The sequence below is a fragment of the Channa argus genome, chromosome 8 (assembly GCF_033026475.1).
Source record: "Channa argus isolate prfri chromosome 8, Channa argus male v1.0, whole genome shotgun sequence".
In the NCBI taxonomy this organism is placed as follows: Eukaryota; Metazoa; Chordata; class Actinopteri; order Anabantiformes; family Channidae; genus Channa; species Channa argus.
In genome coordinates, this window is record NC_090204.1 from 11,716,597 (window position 1) to 11,739,756 (window position 23,160).

The window sequence follows — 23,160 nt, forward strand, 5'->3', positions numbered from 1 at the left end:
AGTCAGTGTCGTAGTTTTTATAAACAGTCCGAAAATGCCGCCCGACATTTGCCTTCTTCAGTATAGCGATGACAGACTGGCAGATGAGGCAAACGCACTTCGAAAATGACAGTGAAACAAAGTTCACCTCCCACTCTGTATGGAAGTGTTCAGCTCCCCCACTCATTTTTATACCCTTTCTTAAGTTTAAAAGAAATAAATTGGAGGCTATCTCGCTAGCTTGCTAGAGTTTTGCAGCACCTCGTGCCGATGTAGGCATGCGCATGCGCCTTGACCCATGTGTCACAAAAGGTCAGATGTCAGATGCATATTGTCACATTTTTGAAACGCAAAATACTATGCATTGTTAGACCCCCTAGCTTTATTACTATTTTGCTGATGATGTTGAAGCGTGTTACATTAAATTAGGGCTTGTCCTGAACGTTAGCACCAGAGCAGCAGCTGTCTACTACTCAGCTCCCGACTTATGATACTGAGCAGAACTTCTGTTGAGGTTTGGCATTAGCAGCAGCCCCAGATAGCATTAGCAAGCTAAACTGGGCATCTGGCAGAAAACGACTTTATGCTGAATTGTTCATCCACATAACTGAAAACCATGCTGATATAGTTATGTGATCCTGGCTGTATCGACACATCCAAAATTAACTCCCTGCAAAGTCTGTTCATCCTTGCTTTGTAGATAGTGGTTCAAAAATAGTGGAAATGTGTTTGGTAGAAATGACAAAAAGCTTCTGGCTATGGCCTCCACCTCTGCCTGACCAGTACAAGTACTCTAAGTGTTTTTCTGTTGTTTTGCCATTTCAGTGGATGCCTTTTATTTAAGCAACTGTGTAGACAAAAAATTCTGATATTTTGAACAGTTTTTCCAGATTTATCTACATAAGTTTGGACTTTAAAGGGGAATGGTGAATTGTTTGTGTGGAAGTATAAGAATCTGTATTTGTGCGCTCTGGTTGTTGCAATTTACAAAACCATCCCATAATTTAGAGGTCAAACTTCCAGCCGTTCAATGTTTCTATCTCTGATCCTCTGGCTGCTTCAGGGTTGTCCTTCAGTCTACTCCAACCTCACTGTTCAAAATGTTTGTGAGGACTGTTGTATGACTAAGAATTGGCCATTTGACACACTGCCCAGTGAGTCTCTTAGCAGTTAATTAAAACTGTACAAATATCTGTGCATGCACACACAAGATAACATTATTAATCACTGTCATTGGGCAGTGTGATAATGATTTGTGATATAAAAAAATTACGAAAAAAGGCAACAGATAAATGTGACATTTATGTGAAATTTGTCTCAGGCATTAGCCAGTACTAAATGAATTCACAAATGATGTCTTTTTTTTAGACACGGCAACTGTTGTCATTTGCGATCACAATCACTGAAATGAGACAATTCATGAATTTTTAGGTATGGGTTGCATTTATTTTTGGCCAAATTAGAACTAATTTTTCCTTTCATGCTAAAGATATATAGGATCATAAAACCATATTTTCAAACTTAAAGGTGTTAAGTCCATTCATTTGATCTCTCTCTCCCTCGCTCTCGCTCTCTTACCCCTTATTGTTTTGCATTTTTATTTTTTTGCAGGCCTGCTTGTTAATAAGTGATGCTTAACTTGCTCATTTGCACATGATGAACACCAGCATCAAGTCACATGGATCTCTCTGATTATGTTGTGTCTGCTGTGTGTTTGTTGGTCCTTTAATGAGCACTCATGCTTGTGTGCGTTCACTGATGGTGTGTGTGTCTAGTGGTAGTAGTGGGGGGAGGGGGGTATGTTTTTGTCCTAATAAACAAACCTTAGTTTGGTTACTATGGTGACAGCACTAGCTGTGCTGGCAGTAGGCCACAGTGCTTCCACCACCTCCCCTGTATAAAAATACTCTTTCAGCCTCACTGCATTTAACTCACATTTGACTCTTTTATGCAGTTTTATTATGTGATGACAAACTGTAGGATAATAATTTTTGACATAAATCGTGTTGTTTTTCTGTTGTATATAGTCTACCGTAACATTATCAAGTGTAGTGATTTTTAAATACAAGTGGTAAAGCACATGGTTACATTTTACCTCTCCTAGTGCTCCCACGATGGTGTCCCCCTTTTTAAATAAACCATAACCTAGCCTTATTGTTTTTAAGTGTTCACTTGTCAGTATTTCATCATCCCTGATTCCTAATCAGAGACTTTCCCTCATCCTCTCCTACTTTTACAACATATAGCACACAGTCTTCACAATCATTTCAGCCTCGCTAGCATAATAATAGATGAAGAGGTATTTGTAAAACCTTACTTCTCATTTTCCTGTTTTTCATCGACTAGTCATGAAAACAGTCGTGAGAATCTTGCCATGCCTCACAAAACCACTGGTCAAGCAACAAATGTAATCTTGTAATTATTAAATATATGCTTGTATAATTGTATTACGTTTTTGATTAACTGATGTCTGTATTACTAATTTGTATGTTCTACTTAATCTATAAGAATTTTATCTAACAGCAGCATTCATTTAATCTGTAATGTTATATAAAATCCACTAAGACTTAGCCTTGTACACAGCAGAATACATTTTCTAACATTTGTTAAACCTTAAAGGCCTTTACCAGGAGGCAATTAAACTCTCTATTGCTTGCACCAACCAATATTGGGTCAAAATGCATGGTTAAACTTAAAATGCATGGTTCTGGAACTGTAGGCACACTTCATCCTAAAATATGTTTTAGGAAACTGATTTTTATTGCTTGTTTAACAACATTAAACCATATTTCCAAAACCACAGCGATGTATTTTGGAACTAATTGTCAGCGACCAAAGTCGTACTTTGGGTCTGCACAAATTATTTTCATACAAACAAATTAGAACCTTTAGATAAATTGTATGACAGATTATAGAAAGGTTCAAATGATACTGAACAAAATAATAAGCAGTATGCTCCAAAATGAGTGTGGAAATGTTTGGATAGGTCTCTGACTGGAATAGTGGTTATCTAGGTTAATGTTGCTTCAAATTTAATTTTATTTATTTGTGCAACTCATAAAACAAATAATAAAATTTTGCTGTTTACTACTGATAGATTTTTGGAAGTGATGTAAAAAAGCTTTGTGTCTTTGGCAACAAAAATGAGGATCCATTTAAAGTGCTAAACTTACACAAACAGTCTCTAACATACTTAAAAGTTGTGATGTTGTATGAAATGAGTGGCATGCTATACTGTTTGAGTAGATATGTAAGCATCAGTTATGGGAAAACATTATGCTTTAAAGTGTTCCGGTCAGAACCAGTTTTCACAGTCACTGGATAGTTGTTAAAACCTTTGCTTTGTTCTGTATGTGTTGGTATCACATGCTCTCACACTATCTTAACAATGTTTAACTGGTCATTAGGTCTCGTGAAGAAAAGCAAGAAAACAGACACAGAAGGGCAGAGCAATATGAAGAGAGTGCTCCAGTGTGGCAGAATTTATACACAAAACACTGGAGGGAATGATGCCAAGACAAAGTGACAAGGGACTGAGACATGAAGAGCTTGCACCTAGTTTATGAGTCTGCAAGCATTTCTAATTCACTCACAGTTTAAGGGGACCCGTATTGAATCATGCCTTGCTGCTAAATGACAGCATAATGAATTGAAGTCATTTTACAATACCGCCGTGGCCACAGAGCCTCCATGCCAGGGATTGTCTGTTAGAGTCTTTATTGATAACATGTTGGGAATAATCCTCATGTTTAAAGACATTAAGTCTTATTGGAAAGTGGTGCTATAGGAGAGTGATGAAAATGCTGAGATTTTTGCAGAGTGCAAAGCCCTTTTGTGCTTTGGAAAATGAAGAAAGGCAAGGGGGAGTGTGTGTGTGTGTGTGTGAGACAGAGAGAGAGAGAGAGAGACTGAGAATATGAGGTTTTCCTGCAGCAGCTAGAGAGAGCTGGTGGTCTAACAGTGCAGACAAATGGGCCATTAAACTGACCTGGCCCTCTGCTCTCTGTCTCTCCAACCTCCCCTCTGCTTTTCGCTCTTTTCCATCTTGGTTTGTCAACTCTCCTAATGTCAAATCCCCCATCGCTTTGTATGCTCCTGTACCACTTTGGTTTCTCAATCTCTCAGATTCTGCCTTGTTGTTGTACCCTTTTGCTTGCTTTCCTATCACCTGTTTGTTAACTGTTCTGATACCTTGTTATTGTCTATAGGCTCACTCACTCTCTTTGTCTCTCTTTTTATCTCTCTCTTTCCCAACCACTCACTCAATCATACACACACACACATAAACACACACAATTTAGGACGTCACACACAAATTCACACAAGGCAATTTTAGTCTCATTTTAAGGTAGTTAGAAAATTATTTCCTTCTTTGCATCATATTTTGGATTCAGCTGTAACTTAGAGTTGGCAGCCTCACAGCAATTCAGTCCAATCAATAGGATTTGCAATGCTTGGGATGAGCTTTCTTGTCAACTCACTGCACAGGGAATACCTCTGCTAAACCCCTAAACCGTTACAGCTCAAGCTTAAAACTACAGCATGTCAGATGAGATAGCTTGTTGAGCTACAGTGTAGGCATTTGTCCCATCACAATTATTGTACAGTTCAATTCTTGTCTTGATTCTGATTTTCTGTTTCTGTCTGCGGCACAATAGAAAGCAGATCAGGATCGAAAATTTAGTTTCACAGCCCCTTTACAGATGTAGAGCTATTAAGCAGTCAGACTTCGAAAGAAGAAAGAAAAGCAGAATGGAAGAAGCCTATTTGGGCAGGCGTAGCTCGTCCAGCCTCACGTGTAGTGCTGGTTTTTGGGTCGGAGCTTTGGTGGGGCTGGGCCCTGCAGCTGCTGCCGTGTGGCTGCAAGTCAAGCCGGGGAACTGTGCCCTGGCTGACTCCCTCCTAGGCAGAGGTTCACCACACCAAGACACTGCACTGTGCTCCACTTGCTAACGTGGGAAGATAAAAAGGAATATCAGATGTTTGTATTACTTACTCTGTGTGAGTATGGCAATGTATGTGTGTGTTGTCAGTTAAGCACAGTCTTCAGCATAGTCCAGTTCCAGCTGATTAGCTGTCCCTGTTTTATAGTCCTCTGTCTGTTCTCAAAATGCTTTGACTATGTCAGGAATGCTGCTTCACCCAACATGCTTTTTATTTGTTTGGAACACCACCTGGTTTAGCTGTTTTTTAAGGCGTGGACAGGATTTTTGAGATTTTTTGGGGGGGGGGGGGGCTTGTATTGCCAGCTGTCCAACTGCTGCCTTAACTTGAAATAGTCCAGTATTTAGACAGGAACCATCTAGTTAGTCATGGTATTAAGTAAGAAATTTGAATGTAGTTGTGTAATTGCGTGTCTTTGTTTAAATAGTAAAAAGTCAGTAAAAAAGTAAAGTTTAGTCATAACAATCATGTCAGAGACTAATAGCTGGAAATGGAAAAAGGAAATGACCAGTAAGGAACCAGTAAGGGCTTCTTTAACAACTTTTTATTTCAAATGTAAAATTGGCTGCTGAAAAGACCAGTAAGTGTCATTATTCCTAAAGGATGTAAGCATACAATTATGCTTCTCTCTGACTTCCTCATATTACAATTAGTCCCCCAGATGATATTATCTGAACTCCTAATGATGAAAATCTCCTCTGGGTGATGTCGTCTCGAAGCATTTTTCAGTCAGAAGAAGATGCATTTTTTTAAAGTAGGGAAGCTAGAGAGAAGTTTAAAAGCATTATTGTGTATTTACACCCTAAACTAAAGCCATGGGGGAGCAAGTTAAAAATTGGTGAAGTTGCCCTTTAAATGAGTCTTATGCAAAGACTTAACACTATGCATTATTTTTGGCTGATGAAATGTTCACTATGTAAGATTTGGTCATTAAGGAGTTAACTAAATTCTTCACATATCACTTGACCAATCAGTTCCTTTTTTAGTGCAAGTGACCAACTTAATATATGCATTGATGTTTGTCTATGCAAGCATTCTTATCGCATTATCATATGATATTCTAATGGTTGATTTGCTAACCCAATGTGTTCATAGTTGTTCATGATAAGTCTTGAAGACACACAAAAAAGACACGACAGGGGTGTTGCCAAAGCGCCACAAACATTTCCTCTATGTCATAGCTCGACCTTGAAACATGAGTAGCAATATCACCATCATTTCTCTGTCACATAGTCATGTTTACAGTTGTGTTTGGAAGAGCACTCTGTGTTCCTGATTAGAGTCACTCATCAGTTGTGAAAATTTAAAAAAGGCAGTATTTGTCTTCTCATATATTAGATATGATATACAAGGATGAAACCATTACTTGTTGGATCCAATGCCCAGTTTTGGTGCAAACACCCTCATTTGGTGTATTCTGAACTGAGCATTTTATTTGAGACATATTTTATTGCTAGAGTTAAATAGTGAATATTAGGTGCTTGAATTGGTTTTATGTGATTGGATGTAATTGGATTTATCAGGTACCCTGCCACCCTTAGTACATGTCCAACAGGACAGTCCACACGCATTCTGTTCCTGTTTCTTCTACCCTCTTTTCTTCCACTTTGCTTTCAACACCTCTTTTTTCCCTTTACTCTCTCTTGGCAGCCTTGAGTCCAAGGTCGAACCAAGCTTGTTGGAACTAGAAAACAGTGAGTCATTGTTTTTAAAAAACAAGTGACAGTGACCTGGCACCCTGTGTGCCCCCCTTTCTTCTTTTTCTCTTCCTCATTCTTTCTCTCTGTTTATATTTTGTCTCTTTGTCTCCCTCTGTCTGTGCCTATCCTTTACTTCTTCCCCAGTCCCTCCCCTCCTCTCTCCTTCGCCAGTGCCAGAAGGTAGAGAGAAGGAGCTGAGCCAAAGTCACCAGTCTGATCTGATTTAGGCATCTCTCTTCTCTTGGCCAGCCATCTGACAGCACAGGGCCTGCATGTTGCTCTTTTCTACCCACTTCAATCTGCCATAGGTTGGCCCTGTGCCACAGCTGTAACAGGACCCAGTGTTGTATATAAATAGGCTAGGCCAGCTTCCCTTGCCATGTTCCTCAATGAAAGGCTGAGGCAATGGAGGGACAGGTGCTCCAACCCACACACTCCTTTTCTGCTCTGCGTCTCACTTCCAAACCCACCCCATCAACCACCCTCCACCTTTATGTGATGTCCTCAAATATGAAAGTACAGGTCAGTCACAATGCACGTGTTAGTTGTTCTTGCTGACTATATCATGATATTACTTGGTCATTGTCCCCTTTTTCTTTTTAAGGGAGTTTTTGCAAAATATTTCCACTGTGGTTTAATTTATTGGCACACTGATTCTGTTTCCACTTTCAAACTGCTCTTCTCTCTGTCTTTCCCTGGCTCATGTAGTGTTATTTTGGTCCTCAACTCTCTTTGTTTTGGAGGTGCAAGTTGGTACATGTTAATCAAAATGCCTTTCATGCAATTTCTCAGCATCATTTTTCACTGTAGAAGCCACAGCTTGGCAGTGGGCACGCAGGGAGCTGGCTTTACTTCTCAGGACTTTCCACAGATATATTAACAAACAAATGCATTTTTCCACTGGCAAATCACTTGGCATCATGGCAGCATAGTCTCTCTCCTGGGGTTTATTTTACATCTGAGCTGTTGACAAATCTATAATCAGCAGATCACCTCATTCGGCAGAACATGCGCCTAAACTGACAAGACAGAGGAAACTTCCCAACGTCCAGAGTTAGCTACCACCTGGTTTCATGCTAGACAGGTCTGGTGTCACGGTAATCTAATGTGTTGCTGCCTTCAGCTACAGGCAGAGGCAGGCTGGTCCACAGGCCACAGAGGACCCCACTCTTACCTTTTAAAACTGCCACTGCCTTCCACTTTCTCACTGCCACTCAGCCAGCTACTGTTAGTTGATGCATATTAAATTCTCTGCAGGGAGCACAACTCTAAAAATAAGAGAAGAATCTGCATGAAATGGGAGCTGCACTATATCAGAAGCTGCAGCTGTGGGTGCTCACTGAATAGTAGAGATGGCAGTTTCTATCAGAGATAGTTGGTTTAATAATATGGCCTCAGTTACTCCAGTCACGCTCTAGTCATTTTTGAGTTGAAATTATGAGTTTGTTCTGTGAGAGAAATGTGCTCTTTGCTTCTAATTTATAGTTTTTAGTCACGTGATTTATGCAGACCCCTACCGGGCAAAAAACTAAGGAACCCATTAGAACTGCAGTATGGACCTGTTAGTATTTCCTCTTTTATAAACACTTAATATTAAGATCGCTTATCAACAATGGAAAAATAAAGAAACTGGAACAAACTACAATTTTTGGGCACTTGCAATCACTATGAATCCCTTCCCTTACACTGCTGCCAGGATTACATTTTTTAAGTAGATTGGTCAACAGCGCTACTATTAAGTTGGAGAAGGAAATAAAATTCTTCATTGTCAATGCAATGGTAGATGCTAATTAGCTAACATTGATCCACCGTTTTTAGTTTCACATCTCGTTCAGTTTCATAGTAACAACAAGCTACAGACAGTAGCTAGATGGGAGGTCCCATATGCATGTCACGTCACACGATAGCAACCAATTGACAGTTGATTGTTGGGAGCTAAAGTGATATTTGTTACAATGTTCTGCAGCAGGGCTCCAATAGCTGAATGGTTACAGTGTATGCCACATGCTGTGTTTGGCTAGGTACATTTGTTTCATGACACTTAAGTTTTTATCTTGTATTTATTTATTGATTGATTGATTGATTGATTGATTGTAGTTTGTTTTTGTGTTCTCCCCATGAATGCGTGGGTTTTCTTCGGGCACTTTTTCTCCCACAGTCCAGAGACAGGCATGTTAGGTTAATTGGTGACTCTAAATTGCCCTTAGGTGTGAATGTAAGTGTAAATAGTTGTCTGTCTGTGTGTCTCTCTTTGTTGGCCCTGAGATAGACTGGTGTTCTGTCCAGGGTGTACCCCTCCTATCACCCTATGACAGCTGGGATAGGCTCAACTTGTTTGTTCAAAGTTGGCATGTCACATTATGCTTTTTTGGACCATAGACCAGCGGAGAAACCCTGCATTATTAGGGGTAGTGTTTAAATGCAGTCATGTTGTAAAGTAATTTTAAAACATATAATATGTAGCAAAATATTAAAGCGTTACTTCTGTGAATGACGAAGCTGCTGCCTTCACTTCAGCAGTTTGGGGAATTTATTCAGTTAATGTTACAGCATAAATGTGTGAAAATAGCTCACAACTATTCAAGGCAGTATGCAGAGGGACAAATGTCCTGACATAATTTGTTTGTTATGAAGAGAGTTAAAATTTCTGCAAAATAACTCATAGCCACATTTTTGAACAACTGTGTATTTGGTAATCCCTTTTTAAGAGACTTACTCCATCTCCAAGCTTTTTCTCCTGCTGTTTCTGTTTGTCTGACACTCCACTATACTTCCCTCCTCCTTTTCTTCCTCCTCTTCTCATTCCTGCTGCCAAATTAAGTGTCAAATAGATAAGGAAGGCGGGTGGATGGCCCACATTTCTCCTATAGATGTTCACAGTATGGTACAGTACATTCCAGTCTATGCACCGTCATTTCATTCTCTGCTCCAACAAAAACCTTTCTCCCCTTGTTATTGTAATTAAGAGCTCCTGTACACCTAGTCATAGCACCAAACTGTCTGCTTATGGGTGGTCCTCAGTAGGAGGGTGGGCCACAGAGGGCTAATTATTATTGTCCCCCCATCCACACACTGTCTAGTAGTTTTTTCTTCTGTATCACATGTGAACCTTTGACCTGGACCTTCTCTGTCAGTTAAAATATTTAAACAACATTTCACATTATAGTCTTTCGGTCACTTTCCTGTCTTTAGATGACGCACAAGGAGAAGGTGTGTAACAGGTGCATTTTGTCTCTCATGTACATTACCTCATGTACCTAGACACAGGCTCGGTTTGTGGAGGGCCTGTGTATTGTCGGTGGACATCACTTGTTGTTGTTTTTATGGCCAGTAAGTAGCAAGCTTTCCCCCTCCTCCCCTCTCCAAGGCTGTGTGTGTTGCTGGTCATGTCATAGTGAGCCATTGCAGCCCTCCATTCATGCATGTGATCACCAACCGCTGCCTTACGTCACTCTTCGTTCATGCCTGGGCTCAAACTACACTTTCACCTCCCTCAATCCCCTCCTTTCTCTGCCCCCTTCACCCCGTATTCCCCCCCACTCCTGCCCACAACCCCTAAGTTCCCCTGACTCAGTCTCTCTCTATCTCACCATGTGCTCTCTATGCCTCTCCTGTGTCCGCCTGCTTCTAAACGTGGAATGAGAGAGGGGGGAGATGGCTCATTATTTTAAAGACACAGTGACTCCCACAGCTAACCCCTAACTATGTAACAACCCCTCCTCCCACTTCCTTCTCTCCTTCTCTCCATATGCCCGCCAGTGACCCATGTCCCCCCCATTCTCTCCTTCTTCCTCTCTATCGTTTCTGTCAGTTGAAAACAAGACTCCATTTTGCAGAGGGGTCTCCCAGCAATACAATCTACTGCCTCCCATCATGGCTCACTAACACTTTTTTGTGTCAGTAAAGCTTTTCCAACAGGAGGTGGAACATGTATGCTAACCTGTTAGCATGGTGTGCTAGAAGAAACACCTAATTTTTACTATAATGTATTTCTTACCTGCACACAATGAATACAATAAAGGTCACATTTGTGTCCTCGTGGTGTGTCTTGGAGATCATTGTGTGCAGAGGTGAGTTGTTGTACCCTGGACCCACTGGTATTGTGTAACCTAGTTAATGTTGTTGTGTTGCACAATAGGTATCTGGTTAAATCTGCAGGCTGACAGCATGTGGGTGGCCCGTAGGCCTGTTTGATGTGCCAGGAGATAAAGCAGGAGCGGCACAGAGGTGTAAGGTTGCTGTTATCACTGGGAATAACACCAACTGCCACAGTGGATGAAGCAGTGTGTTTTTGTGTTTTGGGTTTCTGTTACAGTATGTGTCTAATAAAGAGGGTGTGGTCAAGGTTAGTTGGGTAGATTATATGAGTGAGTCACTGTCTTTGTTTCAATCTTTGCATTATCTGATAAGATGCTTAGCAGCTAAACTGAATTTATTGTCTTATTTTACAAGATCCTTTTGGCTGCAAGCAGTAGTATGGAAATGTCTTTGGCCATGTTCCTACTAATGTGGATAAAGTTGTATACTGCATTTAAATCTTTTACATCTGAACAAGTGTTTTTAAAATTTCTAAGTTCTGACAAAGTTGGCCAAGTACACAGTTTGTAGTAATTACTGTGGCATAATAACGTGCCTTCTTTGGTGCTGTGTAAACTATTTGATAAAGAGTGGATTCAATTTCCAGGTAATTGGATGCTCCATTGTCTCCACATGTTGTCCATTTGGTGCACTGACCTAAGTATCTGTGTGAAGTCAAGTTTTGCATCAATTTTCATATTTGTGATGATTTGGGCATCATTGAACATGTTACCTGAGGTTCATTTGTTGAAGGTTAGAAGTTTGCTGCGCTGACTGTTACAAGAGAGATGTTTTGCAACCCGGTCTCACTTTAGTTTAGGTCTCACTTAGTAGTGGGACACTTGACTTTTTTAGTAAGGTGACAACAAGAGACAACCATTTGATATTTTAGGTTGAAAATTTTGATTGTGAAAAAGACCTGGAAAAAGTCCCTTATTTTTAACAGGCAGTTTTGGTAAAGAAGAGGGTTGTGTCAGTGTAGAAATTACAGGCTTTATTGGCATTTATTGACTTAAACTGTTCTATTGATGTGCTGCTGGTTATAATTTGGATTGCGGATGTTTCTCTACCCATTACCAGAATGAAAAGGTAAAAGGTAGCCTACACTTGTGAAATGACCAGGGTCACTAGCAAACCAGTAATTCTTTTCAATCTACTCCATTTTAACCTTTTTTGTTGGAGATGCACATTTTGTGTGATTGATTTTGTTTTTCATAGTGTGCTAAGTGGTGGTCAGGGATAGAGGGTAATAAATGGAGAAAAGGGTAAAAGGTGGCAAGCAGATGTTTACACCACTAAGACCTATGAAAGACACAGTGTGATAAGCAGGTGTGTGTCTGTAGATTTAAAGGAGACCATTGGATAACTTCTGCGAGAAGGAGTTAATTTTACCCTACATTTACACATGGCACTTATGTAAGTATTTTTGCCCTAAGTCTATCAACATTGGAACCAAAAAGAACAGATTTTTATCTTACAAATTGATCTCATGGTTTGTTTATACTATGATACAGGGTAAAAGTCTCACCAGTGATGCTTTTCTTTATTGAATGTGAACATGTGGCTCTAGTTTTTATTTTATTGTATTTATATTGTTTTCATTAACAATTATCAATATAATAACAACATACAGTGCTCAGGAAAATCATCTACACATCCAAGACTATAACCGATATTATTATTATTTTTTGTGTAACAGGTCCTTGTTTTTTGCATTTGGCTCACTACAACCCTTCCTTAATTTGAAATGTAAAAGTCCAGTTGGCCCATTTTCTCTCCATTTGGACCTCTCACTGTGTCTCAGTTTTTCCATCAAATAGATTTCTTCAGCTTCCTCCCATTTCAATGCGATTGCCTTTCTACAGGAAACTATTAATATAGTAATTAGGTATTTGTCCTGTGGTTGTATTACAAAAATAACGCATCGAAATCTCCACTTAAACAGTACCTCCCAATTGTTGTTGTTGTTTTTTTTGTAAATTAACTTGCATATAATTTCCCATTACCCTAATTTTAATAAATCATTGTTTGAATCATGCTTTGTCTGAAGAAATTATGTCTCTTCCATTTTATAAAGCAAGTCTGTTTGCATATGTTTACTATTGCAGTTTTTGACTGACCTATTTGACTGACCTATTCATATTTTTGGGGTAGAAAAACATTCCACCTATATGATAGTTTCTAATGTTTTATAAGAAAGATGCAGTGGAAAAAGGAAAACATAGTGATGATTCTGGAATGTGTAAAGCTGCTATCTTATTTGTTGCTCTTTATTGATAGCTTTTCTGAGTCCTTTTTTCTTATAAGTCCTTATTCCAAAATCTAAGTTTGGGTTCTTTGCTTACCCTGTCAGAATCCATGTTGTGCCATGCATCTTACATCTTCTTTATAGCAAGCAACAGCTGCATGCTGTTTCTCTGTGTGCATACATTACTGTTCTCTAATGAATTCTTCACTATACCACTGTGTGTGTGCATGTGTGTGAGAATGAGAGTGCTTGCATTTTCTGGTTCAAATGAGGGCTTCTGTGTGGAAGCATTTTGCTTCCCTGCTTAATTTCTTTTAACCCATTCATGTCTGTTTCATTCAGATCAGACAGTGGTATTCTCTCTGGAAAAATAGAGCTGGAGCCAATGAAGAGAGAGAGTGATTGTATGTGTGAGACTTAAGTGTGACTCTGCTTCATGAATGGCTTTGCTTTACTTAATTCAAATCACTGAGGATTTTGTGGCCTAAATGAGAAAAAGAAGTCTGAAATCTGTTTAATACTTTTGCTAATCAAGGATGAACTTTTTATGTTTCTAACTGTTACTGCAAGTCCCAGTGAAGCTAATTGAAATAACATGACTCTCCATGTACATTATTATGTTTACAGGTAATTGATTTACATCAGTGAGGGTAGATGAATAATAAGGAAACAATTAGGTTATCGGTTGATAAAAAAGTAAATATTAGCTTAACTATTTAAATACATTTACCTAAAAGTTTGACAGCACATCTGGCTGTAAGATTACTCAAATGTTGAGTGTGAATACAGGTTAAGAGCTTGGAGATTTGCTGTCGAGCTATAGCATAAAGCAGTAACAATGAACTTTTAAGTCAATGCTCTGTAAAATGGACCTTGGACTCACATAAAGGCTTTTTATTGTTATGGTGTTTTTATATTTGAAATGTTCTTTTCGATTAAGATGTTGTATCTTTTTTCTAAATTCCCCCCATGACACAGAAAAAAGTAAAAAAATATTAGTTTACAAAATTAAGTAACAATTTGTTCTTGTTGTTCGCAACATAGCAATTTACTAGATCCCATAGAGAACAAGCTGTGATACATCGAGTATATTCAAGATATCACCTACCCATACTTGCACTTGGATCTTACGAAATTGGGATTGTCGTGCAAGTATAAAAGAAACACACATGCAAACATATCCAGAATTACCAGCGTATGTGATCGTACATGTGGAATGCAGAAGTATAATTCCATCTTTGCAGCTCGGTTAGGAACACCTCTCTGTGAAACCAGAGCATCATTTACTAAAGGCTTCTACATATCTTTAAATTACCTTTTTGAGAAACTGCTTTATAAAGTTTCAACAGCTACCTGTTATGAGTTTATTGTCAATTGGGAGGAGGTAAAGGTGAAGGTTTCTCAATAAAACTATTTTGAACTTGAAGACATTTTCAAAATTATGAACTGCTACTAAAAAATGGTATATTATAAAAAAAATAGTGTATTTGTCATATTCACAAATGTCCCTCTTTCTTTTCAGTCTGCCAGAGCAAAGATATCAGAAACAATGTGACCAACTTCCAGTCTTTGGAGAATTGCACCATCATCGAGGGCCACCTGAAGATTCTGCTCCTGTTTAAGACCAAGACTGAGGACTTTAGGGGACTCAGTTACCCGAAGCTGCGAGTTGTGACAGACTATGTGCTGCTGTTCAGGGTTTATGGCCTTGAAACTCTCAGTAGTCTTTTTCCCAACTTGACTGTGATCCGTGGCAACAACCTCTTCTTCAACTATGCTCTAGTCATTTACGAGATGCTGCAGTTCAAGGACGTGGGCCTCTACAGTCTAATGAATATCACCCGAGGTGCTGTGAGGATTGAGAAGAATCCAGACTTGTGCTACCTTGCCACACTGGACTGGTCCAAGATCCTGGACTCAGTGGAGGACAACTTCATCGTAGCCAATAAGAATGACAGGGAGTGTGGAGATGTGTGTCCTGGCACAGCCCAGGGTCAGACCATCTGCCAACAAAACATCCTCAATGGACACTTCAGGGGACGCTGCTGGTCACAGAACCACTGCCAGAGAAGTAAGTCTATATCTGTATTGATGTGTCTTGATGTTTTTTTCTCTCCTGTTCTCCCTTTACACCAGCTGGAAGATGGTTGGTGTCAGGCATGTAAACAGCCTGTACTGACAAAATAGTCAGTTATTCAAATTGTTTCTAACATGTTGTTTGTGATGCGTAGGGCTGCGTAATGCATAATATCAGCAGCCAGGGGCCGTGGGCATGCCACGCCCTCTGATTAACATTCATTGACTAGAGTATTGTTGGCAAGTTATTTGTAATTATAGGCTTTGGACCTGCTTGTTGTGTAAAATGACTCGACTGCATTGTTAAGTCAAGGAATTGCATTCTCAGAGATAAGCATTATGCGAAGCAAATGCATTGAAAGAATGAGGTTAGAGCAAGAGCACTGACAGACAGGTATAAACAGTATACACATGTTTGTTAGAAAATATACAGATTTCTCTCTTTTTAGTTAAGAAGATGTGGGTTTGCATGGTGCTGAAGCCAGCTGCCACTGTGTTGGCCAGTCATTCAGTCTTTCCTCTCCTACCATAAACACAGAGAATGGCTTCTATTGTAAGACAAACAGAGAGAAGGCTTATTATTTTTCGAATTATAGCTTGTGTTGTTTTTTTTTTTTTTTTCTGACTCTGTGTTCAAAGCTTAATGACCTCGGCCATGTTTATACATGAACATTGACTGTAGCAGCCCGCATATAATGTTGGCTCCTCGATTTTCTGGCAAGTCCCACTGTGAGGAAAGTAATACAGGAAATAACTCTCTTTGTGTCTCTTGTGTCTCTCCATCTCTAAACATGCACACGCACACTGCATTTAAGAGTAACATTTACAGCATTTAGTTTGCCTGCATCGCTATGATAAAACAATTATTTTTACCATTGCAATGCAAGAGCAATGGCACTTAAGCTTGTGTTATCTACGACATTCACATTACTAAAGTTTATCTAAAAAAAGTTTCTGAATAAGACCTCATCAATTAAATGAGATGCAAATAAAAAGAAAAGTTTATTTCTGTGTACTTTGTGGTCTATTAATCAAATACCAAGTTACATTTTGGAGTTTTGAAAATTATTCAATATCATGCCTACTTGCAAACTTAAGTCTAACAATTATATAGTCATGAAAATGAGCAATTTTAACCAGTTATCTGCATTTAACCTGAACATTTATTATTTCTCTTTCCAATTTCCTTTTTCCTTTATCCACATTAACAGTCCATGCTTGTTGAGTGGTCTTATATGTAATTATGTCAAGTTTAATAAATACAGTCCATTGACTTGGTTTCAGTGATATCCAGATCTGACTACTAAAAAGAATGTTGACTGATAAAGAGAAGTGTGTATACCATGTTGATGTGTGTGGCCATGTCTCCCTTTGCTCTGGATAGGCCAAGGGAGCAGATATGATGCTGTGCTTTGCGCCATGTGACACTAGTTTAGACACCAGTTTAGACCAGAGCTGTGTGTCAAAGCAGGAGCCATTACATGATGTAATGGCTGCTAGTCTGTTCCTGCAGTGAGGGGAGTGTGTGCCTGTGTGGTGTACACACATGGATATAAGTCCACTTACTTAGCAGTAAGTTTTCATGCAGCTTGATATTATACAGGTGTGACAGTTTATGATATGTTATGTTGTCATATGCCAACTAGATGAAATAAAAGCATGTGAACATCAATAAAGAGAAACGTGTTGTTATACTTAGGTGCTTTTGCAGTGCTACACAGTGAAACATGTGTTGGGTGATGGCATGAAGAAACTATTGGATATTTAATTACATTTAGATTTAGTCATTTAGCAGACACTTTTATTGGGCTTCCGTGAATAAAAACTCACAGTATTCAAACGGAGATGCACAAACAAACAAAGACACGGGTGAAGGGAGGAGCAACATTAGATAGGACATTAAAGTTTATGTGAGTGGAAACTGTGGTATTGTTTGTTTTTGTATTTTTACAGGGTACCAGTTGCCAAGGTTGAGAGCTACAGGAGAACCTGCATTTCTTTGATCTTATATATGCTCCTCAGATGGAGGAAAACCACTCAGTGTGCATGCATCTAGGCATGCATTTGTGTGTTTCCACCAAGAACAGTCATGTATAAATGTGCATGGTCCTTAAGTAACTTGGCAAACTAGACAGCCTAGCGATTGTCTGAAGTCTGAAAATCATTGGGGAGTGCTGTTTTCCCAGTGATAGAGAGTGAACTAGAGAGTTTTGGTATACATGTATTATGTGTGAGTACTGTGTATTTACAACTACAGAGAAATGGCATATTTCAATCAAAGGTAGTGACCTCCTAGTGTCAGAAGCCACAGAGGGAAAATGCCCTCTCCATTAGCCCTTATTAACAGCCTACATTCTGGGCATTATAAATTGTCAGTGAATTAATTCCCAATTAACACATTCCTATTAGTCCTTCAAGTGCCATTCTAAAGCCGCAAATATAGAGGGAAAGAAATAATTTCTTAGTCAAAGACTATTAATGTGTTCTGTTGAAATATCTCATTGGCAATGAAACTATGGCAAAAATCAACAGAACAACACTTTTGGAGAAGAAGGGACAGGTTGTCAGGTCCGATAACTGGGCTTATCGCTGGATCACTGGCACCTGCTGTATATTGGACGATTAGGGTGTGTAGGCATGGATAGGCTTATAGGCTTGTTTTTTTTGGCCATTTTTGATGTATGAGTTTAATTTAAAAATCAGTTTTGTAGTTTATATCTGCTTTTGATAAAACGTAATCCAATCTTGCACTTGTATCTTTTGATGTAAGAGTGATACTAATTGGTGGGACATAGAATAGGTGTTGAATTAATGCATATTAAAAAAAATGTGTTAAATGTAGCAGAATATTCTAAAAATACTAGAACAGATGATAGGGAAAGGACTCTATTGATGCTACAGTATTGAATTTACAAATGAGAGATAGACACATACAGTGGCACCTCGTTAGTTAGAAACAAGCATACAAGACTAAGCACTGTCTTTTCAAATGAGAGGTAAGAGTAGTAAGAGGAGATTGAAAGGAAGTAAGACTACTAGTTACAGATGAAAGAATGGGGGAATGGGAGCGAACTGTTTAGATAAGGCTCTAGGTATTTCTGAGGCCTGTCACGCTCTGTTCAGATTCAGAGACACCAGCCAGCACTATGGTTGCACAACTCTCACACACAAAAACATATATACGGAAGAAGGATGGGAGAAAACTCTTAAGGTCAGAGTTCACTTTGCCTACATTCTTTGTTGTTTGCTATGATTGTTCTTAAGCACAAACAGAGCCATAGCTTGACCTCCCAGTGTCAGAAGCCACAGAGGGAAAATGCCATCTCCGTTATACCTAGCCCTTTCAGATCGTCACACTCACATAGGTTAAACCTCTGATGGCGGTTGATATAAATGGTTCAATGTGTGTCATCCAGCTTGACCTTGTGGCCTTCCTCCTGACCAGAGTGGAATGCAGCTTAAGGAGTAGGGTGACACAGGCATTTGAAGGACATTAAACTAACTGCCCAGCTTTTGTGACAACGGTGAGAGGAAGAGAGAAGATGGAAAAGGTAGGTAGAAGGCACGGTCAGACTAACTCATATAATAGTTAAACAGTTTTTTGGGCCTGTTACTCATATAAGATCTTCACTGATCATTGGTCTCTGCAATTGTTCCCAGGTACACACACAAACAAATTTTTGCCAGGGTGGCATGTGGCCAAACTATAGAAAACTAAAGAGAGAAAGAAAATGAAGGTATTAGGGATGGAGACGCTCAGTGAAGCATGCTGTTGGCCTAAACCCACAACCAAACAAAACATTTAGCTCTTACTTGGGGTTTAAAAGTGAGTTCGCTCAGACCGCTTTCAGACTTGTCTCTCTCAACATCTTTTGTTCAGCTGGTCTTTGGTTACATTTCTGCAGTTGTTTCCATTGAGAGTGCTTCTGTTCTTATTTAGCCATTTTGTGCTCAGTGACAGAGGGACAGCGCAAGAATGTAAACACAAAGGGACAGCTTGACTTGACTCTAATAGTTGCTTGGGTGAGTTCAAGTTTAGAAGTTGTAACCATTTTTACAATTAATAATGACACAGTGACACAAAATTTACACCATTCTGGTCTGAAAGATACTTAGTGGATTTTAAAATTGACATATTGTATATAAATCATTGTGTAAATTTTAATTGGAATTGGGTATCATTTGACTTATGAAACAAATATTTTAGGATGTTTGAATAACTTGGTGTGAAAAAGATAAAATCTATTTCATTTTACAAAAGAAGAATAAAAGAAGATGTCATTGCCGTCAAAACATGATTTAAAGCTACAGTTTTAAAATTCTGCCACAATTGGAAAATTTTTTATATTAATAATGTCCAGCCAGTATTATTTAAATATGGTTAATGTTCTCACTTCTTAAAGTAATATTTAGGATTATTGTTACAGCGTGTATGTTATTACTGGAAATGTGCACGTGTGTTCATTTGATGCTCGAGTTATAAAGAGTGTTCTCTACATTAAAATGCTTCAGTAATTTCTGTTGCCAGTCTGTTAAATATCTGTTTGAGTCAATGCTCTCAATACTTGAGCCCCCAACCTGGTGGAGTAGACTTTTTCCTGCCTGGCCCAATCCAATCACCTGTCCAGGTCACACGGCACAAACATGCACAATTGTTTTTCCCACCAATGATTAAGACTTCTGAAAGGTATAACATATTAACAATATGTATAGTAAATACCTAAAGACCATTAGTCTCAGCATGTCTACACATTTTTGCAATATGGAACCAAATTATTGCAGTCTGGGCCACTTGAACTTTGGCCTGCATAGATGCATTTCCAGTGAGGGGAGACTTGAAGCTAGAAACACAATCTGTTTCCATCTTCCCCCTCACTGGAGTTAACAAGTAGAACCTTGTTTTAAAGTTAAGTAAGTAACGTTTACATAGCAAAGAACTGAACATGTTTTGCACAGATGTAGTGGTATAGTTTGTGTAAGATGTCATTTTAGGAGCATATTAAAAAAACACCTAGCTTGAGATACTGTACATTTCCAGGACCTTACACAAGAGGAGTTAACACTAGCATTAGGCTTACAGGCACTGTTGATTTCAAATAATGATTTTCAAATCATTATTATAGCTAATGTTGTTTCACTGCTGTTGTCTGACCAAATAATATTAGAATTGAAATTATTTAGTATTCCTATTTATTCAAATAGGAAAAAAGTAAAGAGCTATAACTTGTATAATAAGATCTGAATTGTTTCCAGTTCTGTTCTATGTTCCTAGTTTCTTAGTACATTGCAGTTAACATGACAGCAACTTTCCCTCCTGTTGCTATATTCACAGGCAAAATCTTTGATTATTTGTGATAGATAAGGCTTTGCCATGGCAGCTTGCCTTACCTCAACACACATCTGCGCTCTCACTGGTGTTTGAATTTCCATTAATATCTTATAAGAGACAGGGAGTGAGAGGGTGAAAATAAAAACTGGAAAAAAGAGGAGAGGGACACAGAAGGAGAGGGAAAGGTAGTAATCTTGTTCCTGTGTTTTTCCTCCCTGGCAGCTTGCATCCATGTTAACAAATCCAAATTAACTTTGATAACCTGGCATCAGTGATGAATCTGCTTGCTTGTTCTATTTGTGCAGTGAGTGCAGTAGCAGGCAGGCAGTGCTAGCCGAGCGCCCCAGGGAATCTGGAAAACTCTCCTCTCTCCTCTAGCTCATCAATGGACTGGTACTCCCACATCTTGCTCTATGCAAGCTCACACACACACACACACACACACACATAGATGCACACAAAGCAAATGCTGATACTCAAATGTGAGTATACACATTCAGACACATGCACAACATGTATACATGTGCACACAGCGCCAAGTATAGCACGGACATACACATGAGGGTAAATGGAGCACACTGACCCTGATGGCCACTGTTTTAATAAGGTTAGAAATGCATGTCGACTATAGTGTGGTAGAGATGGGCATTTGTGACTATACTCATGGGTTGGAGCAAAATTAATGGCAACTCTTAGGGTTTTTTGTGTTAGCTCTGAAGAAGTACATGTCACCAGCCAAGTGGTTGTTATATCCTAAGCTGTCTGAAAGGACTTCCTCATTACTTCCTGCCTTTGTCCAAAGAACTTCCTGCTGCGAGCTGTACAACATGGCCCTGGGGAGAGGCTGGATGGGGAAAAGAGCAGGGTGGGGAATTATTTACATGTGAAAGAAAATGAAAGGGGAGATAAGTTAGATAAATATTTTGCAGCATTATAAGTCGGAAACCTTGTAACACAAATGCAAGGCTCTAACAGTGCTCTGAATGTTTATTTCATTAAGCCTACAGCAAATCCAAACTCCCAGGTTGTGATCACATTGTCAGAAATTAGACTACAGACAGTTGAGAAGAGAAGTGAGCTGTAAGGAGAATGTTTGTGTGTGAGGGAGGAAAATAACACGACCCTCCCTCTGGTTGAGGGAAGGGGATTGTTTTCAGGTGTTTGCCCAGATCAGATGACTGCCTGCTTCCAGTTCTGACATCAACCCTACACACACACACACACACACGCACGCACGCACGCACGCACACACACACACACACACACACACACACACACACACACACACACACACACACACACTGTTTTTACTGTAACAGTGAGGACACATTGAAATAATGCATTCTCTAAGCTCATCCGAATTCTAGCTTAACCCCATGCATTATTGACTCGCTGCAATGGGAACAACACTGCTTCTTTAGTGAGGCAGTCTCTGTGTAAGTTGATGTATTTATGATCTCAAAATTAAGGGTTTAACATACATGTACTGTGTTTGGACTTTGCCATATTTATGCTCCATTAAATACTTTTCAAATACTATTTCATGGTAGCTTTGTGATTGTAAAATCCTTCAGCGTAAAGATTGGGTGGGGTGTGGGATATTTTAAATACTTAATATTTTGTTGTATTTTATAACCTTCGTAGCCCTCATAACCTTCCCACTTCTATGAGCCGGTATCAAAGGGGACGTGTGGGTTGTGTTCATACTTGACACATACTTGACACCTCAAACTTTATTATTATTTATGAAATTATTCTGCTTTCATTTATTACTATTTTCCTGCTGTCTAGATCATTTAGGCACCTGGTTTCGTCAAGCATGAACAGTCAAAACTGTTTTTACATAAAATGTGTGTGCTAAAGTAAGCCCTGTGTCAGGGCTGCAAATCAGCTTTGTGTGTCTGAACTTGTTTTCCTCAACTAAACTTGTTTATCCTCGTATGACCTTCACATCCTAGTGGTTGCTTCCAAACTCAAGAATTTCCACGTAGTTTTGTTCAGACCCAGCTCATTCACTTCCCTGAAAGTCACATCCTTGGCTTTCAAGAAATGACTTTTTTTTTTCCTTGAAATGTCTTGACAGGTTTCACTTGGCGCAAAAAAAAAAATTACTCTCTAGGGAGTCCACCCCTGCCCAGAATGTGTTAAGCATCTGGGAAAGGCGCATTATTCCCAGTAATTGACCACCACCCTTTTACATGCTGTAATGGTGAAGTCTGAGGAACTTGTCTTTTTATGGTGATACTAGTGACTCTAGGCTTGGGGGTGAGGGAGAGTGAGGTGGACAGATACGTAGGCACATTGTTGGGAGAATGTGACCTGCGTTGACCCACCGATACCAGGAATGAGCACATAGAAGATGGTGCAAGGGCACATAAGAACAGGATCTGAAACCAGGGCACATTTGCTGCCTATAATTACAGGGTAGGACTTCTCTTATTTGTAAACATGTGTCAATGCAAACACAAATACAGTACCTTGGGGGGCTCAAAGGGACAGGAACTATCAAAGTCTATTGATAGGTGTGTATGTGTGGGACCCAAAGAAAGAGACAGTACAATGTCTTTTCCTGTCTTCTTTCTCTATTTGTTGATGATGTATGATGGAACTTTTATTATTCTGTTTCACTTTGTAGTTTAGAGAGCTGTTACTGACTAGTCTAAATTTGATTATATAATCTAATATTATTAATCTAATAGTATTAAGTTAGTTATTAAGTATTAGTGACATTAAAAGCAGATATTGTTAATAAAAGGACCAACAGCACTAGCATTTATGTCTGCATGTTCCAGTAAATGCCGTGACAT

The 23,160-nt window shown here is 39.2% G+C and overlaps 1 protein-coding gene across 1 annotated transcript in view; it reads left to right on the forward strand.

Annotated features, from left to right (window-relative positions):
- The window catches only part of insrb (insulin receptor b), an 83,198-nt gene that overhangs the window by 8,044 nt on the left and 51,994 nt on the right, over positions 1-23,160 (forward strand). Inside the window, exon 2 of the mRNA XM_067512028.1 lies at positions 14,471-15,019. Within this exon, the coding sequence (XP_067368129.1) occupies positions 14,471-15,019 (549 nt within the window). The remainder of the gene's footprint in view (positions 1-14,470; positions 15,020-23,160) is intronic.